The following is a 19533-nucleotide window of genomic DNA, read 5'->3' on the forward strand; positions in this document are numbered from 1 at the left end:
TAATAATTTCACTAAAAGGTAGGCTAAGTGAAAATAGTTAAAAAATTATTTAAAAACAAATTAAGGAGAAAGATTATAATTGCCACAGATTTTATAATAAATTAAAGCTACAAAAATAAAGCAATTTTGTGATAAAACGGATTTTAGTACAAACGATCTCATATGGTCTGGCAGCACTGCTTTTAAAAATACAGATTAGACTACTAATAAAATCAATTTTATTTTAATGGAAATTCAAAGATAAAATAACTATACGACAAATTAAAGTTGTATTTCAATAATACTTAAATTCTTAATATCAAAACGGTCTACTTTTTCATAATGATTCAATTTCTGCTGTTGTGTGCTTACTTTTTGTTTCTATTTTCTGAAATTTCACTTGTTGATATTTTAGTCAATTTCTGACGAAGATCAAATAAGATGAAACATTGCAAATTTTGTGAATTTGATTTTATCACCAAGTCCTAAATTTAAGAAAATCAAGTTTTTTAAGACTTGGACCTGAACAGCAAAAATCTTGCAACCTACTTTCAGAAAGCGCGGGAAAAGGTGATACATAGGCCTTTGTAGCCTACTTTTCTTTGGAGTTAGAACTCGCAAGATTTCAACCAATCAATGGTTCATTTGTCAGTAACAGGAACATAGTACATGTTTGAAATATGCAAGATTTCTTTAATAGATTTCTTTAATACAATTTGGGTAGAGAGGTAACTCTTTTAAATCATAAACAGACATAACTCAGCAACAACACTACATTTAACATTATAAAAAAAAAAAAAAGCGAACGTTTTCTTGTAGGCTTGAAAAAGGCTATATGACTAGCCGAAAACATTCGCTTTTTTTTTTTTTTTTTTTTTTTTTTTATAATGTTAAATGTAGTGTTGTTGCTGAGTTATGTCTGTTTAAGATTTCTTTAATTCTAAGATTGATGGATATATTTCCCATCACATCCTAACATGCTTTCCATAAAATAATGTAGCCTAACTTCTGTGATGCAACAATGAACCACCCATTGAAATCTGATAAGAATTACTTCCCACAACAACAAAAACGTTGCGTAGAGCAGGGGTCCGCAAATACTTTTTGGCGCGACCCAGAAAACAATCGTTCGAAATCTTCACGGCCCAAACGTTTCAGAAGCGTATAATTTTGAGCAAAATATTTTGCAATTTTAATATCAATTTCAATACGGTCGTCCCCGCTTATTAAGCCCACATCGGGACTGGACGATTTCGGGCTTATTAAGCGGGGGACAATTCTCTACCAACTCCTATACCTTCAGTAATTCCGGAATGGACCAAATTGGGCTTAATAAGCCGGTGGACCTATAAACCGTGGGCTTCGTCGTCGTCGTGTGAGCCTCTGGGGGCCGAGAGTCCATCCTTTTACCACCCCAGATTTACGATGTTCCCGGACTACACCAGAAGGCTACTAGAGAGCAGCCAGTCTTTGGTTTCATCATCCATGACGCGCAGACCCTGCACTCCGTTAGATGGCTTGAAGATGGTACAGTCATTGATGATGTGGTCTGCGGTCTGTTCCTCGGCACCACATTCACAGGAGGAGGAATAGGCCATTCCCCATTGGTGCATGGTTGAGCGAAAAAGTCCGACGGCCGTACGAAGGCGGTTGAGGCGCACCCATGTCTGTCTTTGTAGTGTCAGGGCGATGGGGCATGTGTCGGCGTTGGAGATGAACGAATGAAGTCTGGTGGTACTTGACTTCCATTCAGAATTCCATTTATGGTCTGCCCATTGCCCAAGTAGCCGCAGAGATGTCTTGTTCATCAGCTTCGTTGATCAGAAGTTGAGTGGCTGGCACGAATGGGTGTATTGATTTCATTCGACAAGGGATCGTTTGGGGGAGCAGAGATCTTGTGGTGGAGAAGATGTTAGGCTCCAGTGCCTGTCGGCCGAGAGACAGAGTGGCTTCTTCCCGACGAAGCTCAGCAGGTTGTATACCAGCAAAAATTGGGAGATTGTCCAATGGTGTGAGACGCAGGCATCCGGTCACTGTGCTCACGGCGTTGTTTTTAATAGCATTGTCTATGTTGTGGCAGTGAGCACTGCGGCACCAAACAGGCCCACAGTGCTCTGCTGAAGAATATACAAGGGCTAAGGCTGCTGTATGGAAAGTGTCAGCCCTCTCCCCCCAGCTAGAGCCTGCCAGGCGTTTGAGTAGCGCCGCGCCGGAGGTCAGTTTCTTGCGCAGTGACACCAAATGGTGGTGGTATGTGAGCGATCTGTCTATTATCACCCCAACATATTTTGTTTCAGGGCAGAAGGACAGAGGTTTTCCATTGTTTTGAACAGGTAGCTCACGATCATCTTCCCGATTGTGTAGGTGGAAAGCTGCCGCCACAGTTTTGGTTTCGCTGAGTTTCAGTCGCCAGTTCTGGAGATAAGCTGAGAGAGTTTTCATGTCCTGGCTCAAGGTGTTTTTTAGATTTTATAACCGTAGGCTTAATAAGCGGGAACCAGTGTTGTACGCGTCAATGAAATAAATTGACGGCGTCAGCGCGAATTGCCTAAAAACTTTACGGCGTAAAGTAGTGCGTAAGCTCTTAACGAAATTGACGGCGTCAGCGTCAGCGCTAATTTGTAGCGCTATTTTACCAGGGTCTCAAAAACAGAAATATTTCAACCAAGTTTAGGCTAACAATAGCTATAAATAAAGAGCAGGTTTTATGCTTTGAGACTGTATTGTAACTAGCTGCTTTAGCTTATTAGTTATTTCCTTGTAGAAACACAAGCATTTCAAAACGTTTGTCTGACAATCTGCTGCGTTTGGGACGCAATGTCCTTTCCAAGTGAAAACATGCGTTCCACAGCAGCGCTGAATGGTATTGGTGTGTTGTATTTCAAAAACAAGTCTTGAAAACGTTTCCACGGAAAGGTATCACTGTTCCAAGCGTGCTGTGATGGCTTCATCATCATCATTAAGTTCCTTCCTCTCGTCGAGGGTTGGAGGCAATGAGACGCCAAGTTTCTCTGTTGTAAGATTTTTCAACTGCAGTTTTGTAGTTAAGTCCTGACCAGTCTTCAATATCATTAGTCCAAATTCTTGGTGGTCTGCCCCTATTTCGTTTGCCGTTCATTTTTCCTTCTAGTAGTTGTCTTTGAATAGAATTATTGCGAATCATGTGGCCAAAATATTTCAATTTTCTTGATTTAATTGTTTGTAGAACTTCCATGTTGGTTTGTATTCTGGATAGTACATCTTTGTTTGTGATTTTATCCTTCTATGAAATTTTAAGCATTCTTCTATAAATCCACATTTCAAATGCCTCAAGTCGTTTAACCATCTGTGATGACAGTGTCCATGTTTCTGCATTGTAGAGTAACGTAGTCCATATATAGCATTTCGCAATTCGTTTTCGAGTGTTGATGTTAATTTTGCGTGTTGTTAATGTCTTTTTCATTTTTACGAAGTTGTTTCTTGCTATTTCTATTCGTCTCAGTATTTCCGTATCGCATCTGCCATTTTCAGTTATTGTGTGTCCCAGATAGGTAAAGCTTTTGACTTGCTTGACCAGCATTCCGTCAATAGTAATATTTAAACTTGGTACATTTTCTTTTCTTGTAATAATCGTCGTTTTCGTCTTGTTTGTGTTGATTTTCATGTTATATTCCTTTCCAATATTGTTCACTTTTTCTATTATTGTTGGCTTAGCAGTGATGGCTTAGCATATATAAATCTTTTAACGAGGTCCATTGCAACAACATCTTTTCAGGGGCATAGAGCTCTTGAAATAAAGTACCTTCAACCACCGCGATGACATTCATTGATTTTTCGCTTTCTCTCTCTGATCCCTCGTTCTCGATACTGCTCACGATATGAGTGATCACCATTTGGCGAACTTCTTCCGCTTGTATTCCAGGTAGTTATTCCAATTTCCAATCAACGCGAAACCCGATAATTCGAATAAGTCGTGCTGGCCAGAATACATTGTGAAACTCTTATCGTGAAACGAGATTTTCCATGAAAACAAAAAATGACGCATATAGCGCTTGACGCTTAAAATCGGCAAAATATTTGTCGGCGCTATCACTTGCCCAGTAGATAGCGCCGTCAGTGATAGCGCCGTCAAAATATTTGACGGCGCTATCACTGGCGGGACTACTGTACTACAATCGAAAGTATAAATTTTGTTTGTACAAAATTGTACGAAACTCAGCACATCAAAGAGTGTATGATTGTAATTTACTTTTGTCATACAAGTTATATTGATAGTAAACTTAAACTGTTTTGCGACCCACTGTGGATGGTCTCGCGACCCAAATTTGGGTCGCGACCCACTATTTGCGGACCCCTGGCGTAGAGAACAATTTTTGTAAATCTCACTTATCATTTGCTGATCCAGGCCTAACTTTTTGTTAGATTTATTGAGTTGTGCTGACTGAAAACTTTCTGGCAGTTAAAGTACAAGATTGATTTAAATTAAAACTTTGCATAAAACTGACTAGAAAAGCGCTACACACATTCACAAGCCCAGTAGCAGGGGCTCTATCCACTTTTAGAATTCGGAGGGGGGTGATATTTGGAAAGTGGGCTAAAATCGACATAGTCATTTCAACTTCTGGGGGCTACGCTCCCCAGACCCCCCATTGTAGCATCAACTTCATCCTGTTCAAAGCTCAATCACCACAAATGTTTTGTGCAGTGAAGACATGGGCTATTTCCATGCAATGAATGTAGTCATGGAATGCATGAGCAGGGGTTAACAAATACAGTACACTTGCACAGTAGGGGATATACCCTAACAAAAGAATGCCAACAATAGCAGAAGAAATAATGCACAACCCAATAACACACTGAATAAAAAAGCATCATCCACAGTATTGTAGATGTCATGGCATAACAAGAAATACAATAAGTGAAGATTGCCACAAGTTCACAACAGTCAACTCAAAAACGCCCGAAGATTTTGTAAAAGATTTTGAGGTCTTTTTGAACTGTTAAAAACAAATTCTTGACAGATTCGGTCCACGGGGTTTCCAAATCGTTTCACAAAGTATGTTTCGGAAAGGGCATTTTTAGGTAAGCAAACTAAGTTAAAATTCCACAGTGACTGTAAACGCCTGACTCGTATTTAAGGGTTGCCAAATCAAAAATTCATATCAAAAAAATTCAAAAAAGGAATAACAGCGGAAATATTTTTTTCAAAATTCGATCAATAAAATATCACAAAACCTTTTCAAAGCCAAATGAGTGGGGAGAGGGTGATTTTGTATTTCTCACCCCAGTCACCCCTCCTTGGACAGAGCCCATGCCCAGTAGCCTAAGTAGCTACAGTAATAGGTTGCCCTTTCTAAAACAGAGCTCCAAATCTTCCAGACCTTTACAGAAAAAACAAGAACATGAGTCCCACTGACATAACATGCCACTGATCAATTGAAACTGGATTTTTATTTTTGATGTTTAAAGTTATTTCGTCATGGCTACCTAGACATGATTTGTCACATTTTTCAGATTTTGGCCTCCGTTATTATCATTGTCTGACTAAAATTTTCTGGGATTTTTTAACTTTTTGCTGACTCGTGATGATGTAAAAGCTTTTTGTTGCCTTGGAAAGCAGTAAAAATATTAGAAAAAGTAAGCTTGGAATTTTTCAATCAAAAAGTAAAAAGCATGCACAATTTTTATCCGCACCATGTTTGTCCTCCGCATCACGATTTCATCTGCACAAGCGCGTGTCATCCTACGAGTTGGAAAGCATTGGTATAAAACAAAATAAGGAAATCTTTCTCACCTTTATCGACTTCACCAAAGCTTTTGACACGGGCAACGCTGATACTGGAATGTCTTTATTATAACTGCAAGGAATTATTCTTTAAAATATTTTTTTTCATCCAATGAAGCTAAAAAAACACAAATTCAACAGTTTAAACATTAAGCAAGCTAAGGTTATTTCATTTGGGGTAAGTTGAGTATTTGCTCCAAGATAGCCTGCTTTAATTAACATTGCACACTTTACCCCATCTTGGTTTTTGCGACAAAATTAAAAATATCTGAAAAACTACAAATCTAACTAACCTAAACTTTTTATTGAATATCCTCACCTTTTTATACCTACCAAAACTAAAAAACATTTTGATTTACATCAGGGGTTCCCAACCTTTTTTACACCGTAGCCCCTTTGAAAATTTTGAAAAATCAATGCCCCCTATTTTTTAACCTTTAGAAAAATTAAGAAACGTCATTTTAATTAAAAAAGCTTGTTTATTTCCTTAAGATTTGGGTAAAATGTAGGCTACTAGTATTTTTATTAAATTTTAATTTATATTTTTTTATATAGCGTTGGAATGGCCTTCTATAATACAGTTATAGAGTTGGAGAGATGATAGGCCTACATTAAAAAAAATTATTATTTTTCAAATTTCTCCATGGCCCCTTTGAAAAAGGCTTATGGCCCACTAGGGGGCCATGGCCCCCAGGTTGGGAAACTCTGATTTACGTAATGTAACAATAAAATTATTCAGTTTTTTGCAACAACAAAAAGTTAGAATTTTTGACATAAACAATATAGTTGTCTGCAATTGTAAAATGCGATTTTCACAGGACATAACAAAGACATTGACTGAAGTGGCATTGTGGGTGATATATACAGGACAAAGAAAAAATAAATTTTTCCGACCCGTTTTCCTTAAACAAGAGTTGCTCATCTTACCCCATTGCACACTTCGCCCCAGTCTCCCCTATCCCCTAGCCTACGTTGGGTCGGCAATGTCTACAGGAAGGATGTTTCCAAGATAATCTTATTCTGGAGCGCTCCAGAAGCCAAGGCATTGTTAATGCCCCAGGAAGCGCTTCAAAGATACTCTGCATAAAGATACTTCTACGATAAGAAACAAAGATAGTCAAATATCACTCCAATTATGAAACCTAGTTACTTGACATTGATATTGTGCATGAGGCCGTCTACAAGTATGAGAAAATTTGTATGATCAAGCAAGAAGAAAAATATCGAAACAGGCAGACCCGCCAAAATTCTTCATTGTTACCGGCGGCAGGCTTTATGTATGAATGCATGTACAATTGTGCATGTACTATAGTAGGCTACATGCTTTACGTTATCCTTGCGGTCACGCCTGCCAGTCTCACATTAGACTTTGTAGCCATAGGTGAGCCTACCAATGACGTTGCTCTGAAATGCAATCTTCGTTGCGAGTTAGAAAGCTCAATCATTTACTCGATCTCGGGGACTGACAATCTTCCCATACCCGGGTACAAAAGTCACCCCTGTCAATGCTACTGAACATCTATATTTTTGCAGATCCAAGTACTTCAGGAGCCTGTGATCAAGGATGGTCCATGTACCGTGATAACTGCTACAAAGTTTCTTTAGGTTTGTGTTTCGAACCTAACTTAATACAAGATTGTTTTGCTGTTATTACGTTTACATAGCCGTACGACCCAGGAAAGCAGACGCTCCTCCTGTTATCAAAAAACGTCGAATATTTGAGAAAAATGTACAAATACTTGGGAAAACTAAGCTACATAAAAAGCTATAAACTACCTCCTTGATTGTTTCATCAAACTGTCCAACTCAATAATATGGGCTCTAACAAAATAGGAAATTGTTTAAATCTGATTCATTTTTCTGAATAATTCTTTTATTAAACTACCCAAATCAAAATGATACAGTTGCCTCTAATCTTAATTTTTTCAACAAAATCCTAACTTTGTTTAGCCAATTGATAGCCTACCACTGTACCATGTTAATTTGGGAAGTCACTGAAGATGAAATTTTATCAAAGATAAACTCTCAATTGATCACATTTTGTTTGTATTATACTGCTAAGTTGTTTCTTTGTTTCACAGCTAGTCTGTAGTATAGACTTTCAATAGGAAAACATCTTTGTCAGTTAGACGAGCACCTGTTGAATGTGTACCGTTTAATTTGTTTGTGCAAAGTTGATAATGTTGAAAGCTGAGGTTCAGCATTGCTTGGTGATGCATTGTAATTTGGTAGTTTTTGAAAAGATTTGTTTAATGTTATTATTCTGTCAGTAAAGGTGTTCCTATATAACTGATGTAAAGCATCGGAGGGTTTTAGCTATTTTTGTGTTATTCTTGCCATATACCGTAAATAATTAAATGGACTAAATTTTCGCACTTGTGCTACACATCTGAAGAGCATTTGGCAACACTAGGAACAGAAAATAGTTGCCATTTGATTAACTCGAAACTTGGAGATTCGCAAAGATTTGAGATCAAGCCATCAAACTGGCAATTTTCCCAGACAACCATTTTATCTGGTACAGATCGGGTACGGATCTGATTTGATTTTTACCAAATTTGGGCCAGAAAAAGTGGCTGTCTGAGTTGAATTCTCAAAACTATCATTTCAAAGAGATATAAAGTACATTTAGTATTTTTATAATATTATAGTAGTCTATTAAAATACATTTATAAAGTACTTAATTAAAAATACATTGGCCTAGGCTATGGCTTATATCAATCGATCACGAAAATCTCTTCAGCCTGTTTCACCCTAAAAGGGGGATCATCAGAAGGTCCTAAATTGAATAAAATCTTAAAATAAAAATTGAAGTTATTTTATATTTATAATAGTGCACTTGAAATCTATCGTTATTAATAGTTGCAAACATATTAGCGTTGAAACAATACTGATGTCTGCTTCAAGCTGTTTTGCATTGGCGAAAACTCTTTACAGACTCTTTTAGTTACCAGCACACTTCCAAACTACATTTCGAGAATCACTGTTTTAATGACAGTCTAATTCAAATTGTTTGGTTGATTTTTTACATCTTTACGAACACATCCTGACTTAGACACCAACACGTGGAAAGAGGCAAGAACAAAATGTCAATCAGAAGGCGCTGAACTAGCAAGCATTCACAGCAAGTACGAAAACAAAGCCATTGCAAAATTGACAGACAAGAAGAATGTTTGGTTTGGGCTTTCCAGAGATAGATTTGGTTTGTTCTTATGGTTAAAGATTGTTGTTACTATTCGGTGTCTCATAAACTGTCTACCTAGGAAATTATATTTAACTTACTTGACAGCATTGGCTTTTTGACCAGTCCAGTGTTTTACACCAATAATAATCTTTGAAACCGTTAACAAATGTTGAAATGCAGTGCCGTTATTTCTTCTAGAAAAGTAACGGCACTGCAAAAGTAGCACGCCACTGCACACCTCTTGCTTTAGGCACGAAGTCACTGGAATTGTTAAAAGTAATTTAAAGTGACGACAGAGCTGAAGCAATGAAAAAACGCGATTTGTAGAGTATGCCATAGCAACAATAATGTGGGTGTGCAGTGCGTTTTGTGCTGTCCAAAGAAAGCTTTTGAAGCTTGGAACAAAATTGTTGTTCTATGGACAATAACTAGTCCGCTTAGCCCAAGAGAGGTGGAATTCAATACACTCTAAAGCAGTGGTTCCCAACCTTTTTTTGTGTCGGGGCCGAATTTCAAACTTGAGAGTACGTATGGAGCCGCATGAAAAGCATTGAAAATTTTGAACTGCTAAACCGCGTGCTTTATGCTAATTGGTAGCCTATTGGTTGCAAATTATTGGGCTTGTTTTTGTGTTGATTTGCCTGTTTTGGGCTTGTTTTTTACATTCACTTGCTTGTTTTCAAAAAACAACCTGGCATCACTGTGTAAGATGTAAAATGAAAAGTTCGCTGACAGTGCAACCTCTACGACACAACGACAATGCAGTTTGTAAAGAATTTTGACTTTGTAAACAATTTTGACAAGTCAAAAAATAGTCGCAAAGTCAAAAAGTCAAAAAATAGTCAAAAAGTACTTAAAAAGCTGCAAGTTCAAAAAATAGTCGCCCTAATTATTATAAATAGATTTTTTATATTTTTGTGGGATTTTCAGGGGTCAATGAGAGCCGCAAGAAGGCTAGCTTGGAGCCGCATGCGGCTCTAAGAGCCGCGGTTGGGAATCACTGCTCTAAAGGCTTGTACTGCTTGTACGGTTGGGAATCACTGCTTTAAAGGCTTGTACTGTTTGCTGAACATTTTCTTACTAGCCTGTTTTGCGTAATTTTTCCTTAAGCCTATCTTATGTATCTCGTGATCTATTCTTCGCCGAATGGTGAAAATCTAGTTACTTGCCATTCTTCTGTCTGATCTGTTGTGCAGCATAGTTTCAATATTTTGTACACTTTTCATGCAGTAAAAATTTATTTCCAGCTGTCACTTATAGCTTGATAACCATACTACAAGTATTAGTTCTGTTATCTCTTTAATTTTTAAATTGGGTTAATTTGTTCCCGGTTTCTTATAGTTTCTATTTCAAATCCAAACTTTAATAATGGCAACCATAACAATTTAATTATAATAAAGAAAAAACTATGATTAGTGATGTAGCCTACGTACATAATATCACGTTGTTTAAACACCTGTACGTTGACGCAGAGGGCTGGGAATGGACAGACGCAACAAAGTTTGACTACATATACTGGGCGACTGATCAACCTGACAACGGGGGCAAGAACGGCGTAAACGAGGACTGTGTCGAACTGGACTCCAATGGTAGATGGAATGATTTGAATTGCAACGCACAGAAAGGATACGTTTGCAAAAAACAGAAAAGTAAAAATTAAAGTAAACTGTTGTCAAATGTTGACTATACCTTCACTTTAATCGGCCTGGCGGATGGCTATTTTATACCCGAGGCAAGCTTCAATTTCTCCGCCTGATTGCTCAATTTTAAACCTACTTCCCTACTGTAACAATTGGACAAAAAAAGTTATGATTTTTCTCGGTTGCTATAATTCAAATTTTTCTTGGTTAAGTTGCTTCAAGGTAAGCTGCTTAATAAGTAGCAGTTCAAAATTAAATGCTCGTCAGAATTTACACAATCCTGATGCGCTAATGCAGCGTACGTCCGCCCCATTAGCTCAGTGGTTACGCGCTCAACTCAAGATCACTCGGCGCTAGTTCGACTCTCGCGTGTGCGCTTGAGCAACGCATTTCAGGACTGCTCTCCATTCAGCGGTACCTAATGGATAGAATACTTCCCCAGCACCAACATTCAGAAATTTCGTTCAGCCAATCTCGGTAACCGGCCCTGCGTCAAAAGCATCTACAACGGTGGTTCTCAACCTTTTTCAGCACGGGGGCCAAATTCGAAACCTAAGTTTTGTAAAGGGCCGCAACAAAAGAAATGGAGGACAAATGCAATTTAATGTGAAAATTGATGTAGGATTTGACTTTTAATAAGTTTTAGTTAATCGTAGTCTAGATTCTACAAGTATGCGAAACTACCAGGAATAACCTATCAAGGCTTTGTCCAGACCGAGGATAAAGATTCTAAATCAACCGGGTTCCTTGCTCTGGGGCCGCGATGCATTGCACCGGCGGTAGCTATAGCCCTGGGCTATGATTTGGACTATTGGAGACTCGGACCTTTAGTTAGTAGCCTACCGGATTTAAATTATTTTCTCAAGGGCTTAAACGTTTACATGTACTTTTTGCGTTAATCTTAGATCGCCCTTCTGAGTCGTCTTGGAAGGACGAGTACACTATTCTTGTAACCATTTTTGGTGTCTTAACGTTTCTTGGGTAAGTAAATGGATTTGGAAATGGTACTAAACATTGGTGTAGCACCTAATCAAATGTTAACAAATAGACAGGCAGAAAATTTGTTTGAAAAACACAATTTTCTCTATTTGTCAGAATTTAATTAGGTAAAAAAAATTGTATTGTTTGACTATCTGGACAATTCAATGGAAGGTTATTGGATTCCACTAAATTTTTCTTGCTATATTGTAGGACCTGTAGTGTTCGTCAACCATTGTTACGTTTCAGTATCGTTTTGTACTACGTGTGACTGTTATGAGACTAGAAGGAGTTTAGGTGATCAGCTGAGAACAAGTACAATAAACTGTGTCTGTGTAATCTATTAGAGCAGGGATCACCAACCTTTTTTGCATGCAGGCCACCTTGGCACTAAGGAGAGCTGTGGCGGGCCGCATTAACAAAATTTTAGGTAGGTTGATTCTTATGCAAGAAAAAAACGCACTTCGTACCCAGTATTCAGCGTTACATGTTGTTAATACATGTAAGTTATTTATCTTAAACTAGTTACTGCAGCAACAAAATTAGTCGAACAACGCTACTGCCAGGCCAAGCTCCTTTAACAACACTTTTGACTTTTTTTACAATGCCTAATAAATGAGGCCACTTGTTTTGCGCACTCATAGCGAGGCGAGCGAATATTCATCGCCAATCAAGATTGGTGTTGTCACTTCGCTTCACAAATGATATCTTGCAATTAACAGTTTCAGTAAACAGGAAAATGTTTGACACATCGCAATACAGGCAACAATAGTGACCTGCAAACATATCAGCGAAAAATAGGCTCCAATAACAGAGAAAGAAACCAGGCACCATAAAACAAACGCTTGTGGAAATCACCGAAAAAATGTTTCTATCGTAACCCATGAACAGTGTTTCCTCTAAACAAGCAATGAGTTGGTTTTTCATTCTTTTTGTGAGAGTCTATAAAACCGTCTTTCTTTGATTTTATTTGACAACTGTCACTTGCGGTGCTCATCAGCATGGCAAGAATTGTTGATTAACAACATTTTGCAGCCTACTAAGCTAGATATTTTCATAATAGCCTACAACCAGAAAAAGTCTTTAAATTTATATACTGTATATATAATATTTTGATAGTTTATTATAAATTGAGTTGGCACACCGACCTATTTTGCCAACACAAACTTGCATAAAGGGAACACTGCTCGTGAAACACAATAACGGTGAAACGCACACTAGTGTTTACATGACATAAGAAAACTCACAGACAATTTAGAAAACAGACGTTTTAATCAACCACTGGGACCAGTAGCGCACCCAGAAAAAAATTTAGGGGGGGGCTAATTTAGAAATGTTGGCCGAGTGATTTGCGACAATAATGACAGTAGGCCAATGCCCATCCCTTTGATTAATATTTAAAGGCACTCACCGGCCACGGCCCACAACCCACCGGTTGCCGATGCATCAGGATTCGTTCTCTCAATCAGATTACAAGTTGGCCTAGTGAACCCCATGGTATTAGAACCATCAGCACTCTCATCCCTACGTCCACTCTCGGAATCTTCTATAGATCTCGACTTTTTCGTCATGTATGACAAAATAGAATTAGCTTTCCGTTTGCCAACACAAATAAGTGCGAAAACAACAACTAGCGCAAAAACAGTTTGAAACAAAACACTAATTTTGTGAACAGTAAATGTGATGTGGACATTTTTCCTACTTACAAAACATTCAAAATTAGTTCGTATTTTCAATTAAAGTCCCAGACGCTTTCGTCTTTCTGCTCAAATATCGTATATAATTTTACATGTTCGTGTGATTCAGCATTGACGTACGGTACATCGGTATGTCCACCCAGGGGCGCCGGAAGCGGGGGGGAGATGCTCCCCACCTTCAAGTTAAGGATGGTAGAAGTAGGGGATTGCTCACCCAAAAGTAAGATTGACAACTTATCTGGAGGGTCATAATGTTTTGACAAAATTTGATGCAACTACAGCTTGAGGTCTACTGCCATATGTCGCATACTCAGGTGCAGTTTATATGATCTGCCCACGTTTGTACAAAATGTGTATCGCCAAAATAAACGTAGGAAATATGTGATATCATGTTCATTTAATAGTATTCAAGTCATGATAATGCAGCGGTATACTTCACGCAACAGCGGTAACGGTAAGTAGCCTCAAACTGCTGTAGTGAGGTTTTGCAGATTTTTTAGCACCCAAAATTTTAACCAAATATAACAATTCATTTGATGAGAATAAATTTACCTAAAAGCAAAGAAAACGTTGTGCAGTTCTGTTAATTTTTGAACTTCTTAGTAACCCTCCAGCTGTCCTTTTCGTAGGAAAAATCATTAAAGTGAGTCGTCCCGGTATTCTACTGTCCCTTCTTCAAGTTGTCTGTAGATGGAGGGGTAGTGGTGCCCTTTTAAGGTCATGTAAGCTACTGCACATTTTGCAATACAGTATAACAATTTCTGCTATTCGCTTTTAGCCTAATTATAATCTTTCATTTTTGGCTTAAAATAATATTCACGCCACAAAATTATGTAACTCAGTAGGTTACATCAATATGACATAGCATGACGCCCTTCTTTGTATACCGGACACTTATAGGCTATCATTACTCAATTGTGAGCTGATAGATGAGCATTATCGCTATAGCTTATCTTAAAACTTTTAAAAAAATTGGTCTTTCAGTAAACAAAAGTGCCCTTTTTTCATAATCCTGCCACTCCCACCAGTCAAAAATCGTTCCGGCGCCCCTGTGTCCACCAGACATTTGACTGCGGGAAAGGGTCGCTAGTCCTCACACCCGTTGGTCGACGTTGCCTTACATGCGAGAGTGGGAGCTCGCAATGTTGGGGGTGCTCAGCGAAGGCAAGTTGACCCTTGTGTTCTGTGCCACATGACCACGAGCGTACTGGAGCATCTGAATTTTAGAGACTTAAAGAAAAGTGCCACCCAAGACCATATCATGGAGTGTTCTTTTTGCCCAGATCAAAAATTCTCTGCTGACTCATTAAAAATTTTACGCAAGAGCAAATCCCAATTTAACACCAAAATTCAGGAAGCACTGTTATGCTACAACCCAAATTTAAACAAACAATTATTTGCTGGAGGCGCGTCCATTCTCCTTAACATTTACTTGATGTATCACGTTCCCTGTGGTGCAAACTTTTTTGTAGTTATTTATGTAGTTGCCTTTTCTTAATGTAAATTTACTTTCAAGAAGTTGAAATTTATTGCATTTTTTAATTATTTTTAGATTCCTGATAAAGGCTTAAAGTTAAGCCGAAAATGTTCCACTGTTAAAACTATTTGTAAATATGTAAAATATATTGTTATAATGCTCAGCCCTGTTGTATTGTTGTGTCTTATTCATGTCTAACCTGTAAGCAAAAGGTATAAATCGGGAACATACAAAAGTCAAAAACTTGATTTTTTTGTGGCGGGTTTGGGGGGGGCTTGAGCCCCCTTAGCCCCATGCTGGGTGCGCTACTGACTGGGACAGTGTGGCTGGACATCGCATTGGAATAACTTTAAGCAATCCCCACCTAGAACTATAATCTGATTGGTCGGTCGGTGGAATCGTATGCAAAGCGAAACTATGCTTTTTGCCTTCATGATCTTTAACTGTTCAAGAAAAGTAATTTTAATTATAGGCCTACTTGTATACTTGTACGCTGATACCTTCCGCGGGCCGCACAATAACAGCGTGGCGGGCCGCCAGTTGGTGACCCCTGTATTAAAGTGTTGTGTATCTAAGTTAATCAGACCAATGCAACAAGATCTATGTAACAAAACATGTTTGTTATGTTGAAGTGATATTCGAATAGTTGGTTTTCCGATAAGTCCAAACCAAATTACAAGTTAAACCGCCGATTATTATTATTGCTAGAGTTGTGGTAGCTCTTCTACTATATTCTGACCAAGAATCCTGGTGACACAACCAAAAGGACGCTTCACCTGCTCAGTAAGAAATGTTTACAGAATCAATACCAACAAAAAGTGTTTTATACTCTAGCCTATCAAAAGATATTGCGCATTACCCTGTATCGTTTAAGGGGCACGTGCCCTTCCGCTCATTTTGAAGTTGTAATTTTTTTTATTTGAAAAAAGAAAAACAATTTTATAACGGTGGTTTGAAAACCTTCTGAGTTATAAAGTATCAGGTGTGTGGGTTAAGGATAAGGGGTTCCAAGTCACTTAAATTGCGCATTTCATGCACTTTTCTGTTTTGAAAACTCAAATGCAGGCTAAAGACATCGCGGTGAGGTTCCAAGAATACGTCACTAATGTAGTTGCTGTTTTAAAAACATTGTTACCAATCAAGCATTCACAAACGCATTTATGACGTCATAATCGTCTCTCGGTCGCATGTTATTTTTGTTCGTTTTTTATCTTTTCTTTATCATTGGAAGTTGATAAGTTCAAAACCAGTGAAACAAAAGTTTGCTGTTTTACAAAGTGCAGACTTTACTAATTTGAAGAATAATGTTATTATGAGTTTCTACATTACCAAAATTTTCAAAAGTGAGAAAAACTAACTGGTAAAGGTGATCAGGTACTATGACACTTCCTCAAATGGGCGATCAACCTAACACAGAAAGCAATCATTAAGAAAATAAATCAATAGTTTTTTTTCAAGTCTAAACCTTAAACCATTTGACCAGGTTAACACTCACAATAGTATTTCAAAATTTTTTTTAATATAATATAATTTATGTTGTGGAACCGGTTTTCTTCCTATAGGATTCATCAGCACAACTGGATCGAAACGAAACGAAGTTTGCAAGAAACAACGTTTTATTTAGCCACATTTTGACGCGTTTTTATTTAGTAAAATGAATCCTATAGGAAGAAAACCGGTTCCACAACATAAATTATATTATATTAAAAAAAATTTTGAAATACTATTGTGAGTGTTAACCTGGTCAAATGGTTTAAGGTTTAGACTTGAAAAAAAACTATTGATTTATTTTCTTACTAAAATTTTTATTCTCTTCGGCTTAGGGGTCAACCGCAACAATTGTGAGTGATATCTGAACTTTTGATTATTATATTGCAACTAAGGTTTTCTTACATGATTTATCATGTGTTTTTCTTCATCTGGGCAAATATTAATTATTTTTGTTGAAATCGAGATTAAAAGAGATATAAATAAATGTTCTGATAACAGAACTTACAGTAGGCTATAGATAGCTCAGAGAAATCTTTTTTTTTAATTCGAGTTCAAAATTTAAAAAATCATTAATATCTTACAAAAAATTTTCAAAGATTTATGTGAATTGACGATAGCTGGACCGTGTACAGGTCTCATGGTTATTACTGCTGATATTGCCTAAACAAGGGGGTGTCGCAACTTGCTTTTTTAATTAATAAACTTTATTAGGCTATGTGTACTACGAAGAATATTGTTTTTCTTGTTAGATGCTTTTTCAGGTTCAGTTCCGCCCGGTCAACTCGGTGGTTACGCGCGGCTCAAGATCACGCGGCGCTGGTTCGACTCTCGGGGTGTGTGATTGAGCAACGCATTTTAGAACTGCTCTCCATTCAGTGGCATCTAATGCAGGCCCGTAGTTATACATTTTAGCTTAGGGGGGGGGGGGGGGGCTCAAAAGCTGTTGCGAAGTAAAAGGCTATATGCACCAGTGGCGGCTCGTGACTTTTGGCCATGGGGGTGGTGTAAATGGTGATGTTAAATATGACGTCATAAAGTGACAGGAACGGACAAGCACCGAAGGCGCGAGCCTCCTAGGGGGTCTGGGGGCATGCCCCCCCCCAGAAAATTTTGCACTTTAATATGCTCTAAAATGCCATTAGATACTAATGGATGGAATAGTTCCCCGGCAACAACACTTCAATAAGATATGGAAATTTATCTCTAGGCAAATTTAAGTTCATAAACTACAAATTTCACCATTGTCGCAATAAACTGTAACAAAACCTGTCCATCTACACTAGGGGTTTTCAACCTGGGGGTCGCAAGACGCCTGAAAATTCAGTATATTGGTTGCAATTATTTTTTGCCAGAAAAAATTAAAAACTGTTTTTTCGCAATCGACCATTTCTCGACCTGAGGTTATTCTATCGTTCAAGCTTTCAGACGTTCCAAGGCTTTAACAATAATAGGGAATTAGAATCCTATGCAAAATGCAGATTTCTCAGTATCGTTTCCAATGGCATTGAAAAAAATTAATGTCGGTTATTTTGTCAGGTGCACGCATTGACAAACTTAATAGTTAAAAACATGCAGCACCAACCATCTCACTGAAACTGATTTGAATAAATCCATAAAAGACTGCAATAAATTCAACCGCTGTAGGTGCGAACATAAACGTAGATTATTCTCAATTTTTATTGGTATAATGTAACCAAGCGTGATAGTAATTAGTAAATGAAAATAACAATCGGAGAAAATGTAATAAAAGCGTAATAACATCGCAAAAAGACGTTTTTCGTTTCCGAAGTTTAGGTTGGAACAGCAAAACTAAACATAACTGGATGTCGGCATGAATCAAATTTGGTTAAATTTTGCATTAAATATGCTTTTTGTTGAATATTTTCATGGGGGGTCGCGAGGCTACGCTGAATGCTCTGAGGAGGTGGTGGTGGAAAAAAGGTTGAAAACCCCTGATCTACACCTTTCTAATTATTTGCAAACTAATGTGGCATGAACGTACAAAAACGATTTACACCAGACAAAATGAAGACTTGCGCAATTCGGCAAGCGGATTTTGAAAAACCAATCATTGAAATTACAGTTCATGTTAGTAGCATCGAAGCTGAAATGAAAGGTAAGTTAGGATTTTTTTCCCTAAAATGTTTCCCAGACAAAAACAGGATCCACATGATCATAGAGCTTATCAGCAACAGAACTTTCAGTCTTTCACACTCACCACCAGCAGCCAACGTCAAAACCTGCAATAGAGAAGGTACTCATTCATCACAGTTTGGTTTTGTTTTGTAACAAACAAAAACAATTTAATCACATAAAATTAACTTGCTTTACTACCCTAGTGGTCCTATTTATGTTTTATCAAGCGAACCAATCGTGCAGAAGAACCACAAAATCTACTGCCAGAATAAGGCCTTAATTTCTTGGCCACATCGCCCTTTCCTGTAAAAGTTGTATACACTATAAAAAAACATAATTAGGCCTAAGTCAATTAAAATAATACCTTACTTAACTCTTCGCTATTAATTATATCAATTGTTTTTATACAGAAATAGCGGTCAAACGCGATTCCTTGGTGGGGATTTTAACCTCAGGTACTACTACATCACAGACATGTTAATGTTACTTCCATCGACTTTATATATTAGGACCATATGGTCGTTTCGTTGTCTCCTTGTCAGTACTGGAACTGTACAACGTTTGCAGTATATACGACTTGCATATGTCAAACATGTAACCTACTTTTTCCATTTTTGACAAAAATTGGCCTATCAGTGTTTCTAAACCTCGAGTCCGCGGACTCACATTAGTTCGCCGAAGGTTTTGAATGAGTCTGCAAGTGCATTTAATTTTAGAAAATGAAATTTGTCGATTAATTTCAACACTTGTCGCATTCATTGTTTGCTATGTTTTCATCAAGAGGGCTGCAGGCATTCAACTATCTATCATGTATATTCGTTCTTGTATATTATAACTAGTTCATTGCGGATTTAATTTTTCGTAACTCAAGTTACTCTGCATTGGAGACTTGCTGTTTTTCGTCGTATTATTACTTTCCAGAGCAGTGGTTTTCAACCTGTGAGATGTGACTCTGAAAACAAGAACTGTGTTTTTTGCAATCAACCATTTCTCGACCTGAGGTTATTCTATTGTTTAAGCTTTCAGAGGTTGCAAAAGCTTTAGCAATAAAAAAGTATTCGATATTTTTCACTCAATTCATATACTGTAGCCCTACATTGCTTTGTGCAGACTAAAGTTATCCAATAACCACGCTATGGCAAAAAAGCAAAATTATTTTGAATCCTATACCAAATATGGAATTGTCA

The 19533-nt window shown here is 37.7% G+C and overlaps 1 protein-coding gene and 1 long non-coding RNA gene across 2 annotated transcripts in view; both read left to right on the top strand.

The window, feature by feature from the left end:
- LOC145768394 (macrophage mannose receptor 1-like) overlaps nt 1–10529 on the top strand; it is a 36354-nt gene extending 25825 nt beyond the window's left edge. Inside the window, exons 18-21 of the mRNA XM_082579876.1 lie at nt 7277–7348; nt 8799–8945; nt 10400–10482; nt 10521–10529. Coding sequence (XP_082436002.1) covers nt 7277–7348; nt 8799–8945; nt 10400–10482; nt 10521–10529 — 311 coding nt within the window. The remainder of the gene's footprint in view (nt 1–7276; nt 7349–8798; nt 8946–10399; nt 10483–10520) is intronic.
- Nucleotides 10530–19178, top strand: LOC145768355 (uncharacterized). Its single transcript, XR_014288931.1, has 3 exons — nt 10530–10576; nt 11473–11548; nt 18757–19178. It is a non-coding gene; the product is annotated as an uncharacterized LOC145768355 (long non-coding RNA).
- Nucleotides 19179–19533: the final 355 nt, after the last annotated feature.

This window comes from Aplidium turbinatum, chromosome 4, assembly GCF_918807975.1.
Source record: "Aplidium turbinatum chromosome 4, kaAplTurb1.1, whole genome shotgun sequence".
Taxonomy (NCBI): Eukaryota; Metazoa; Chordata; class Ascidiacea; order Aplousobranchia; family Polyclinidae; genus Aplidium; species Aplidium turbinatum.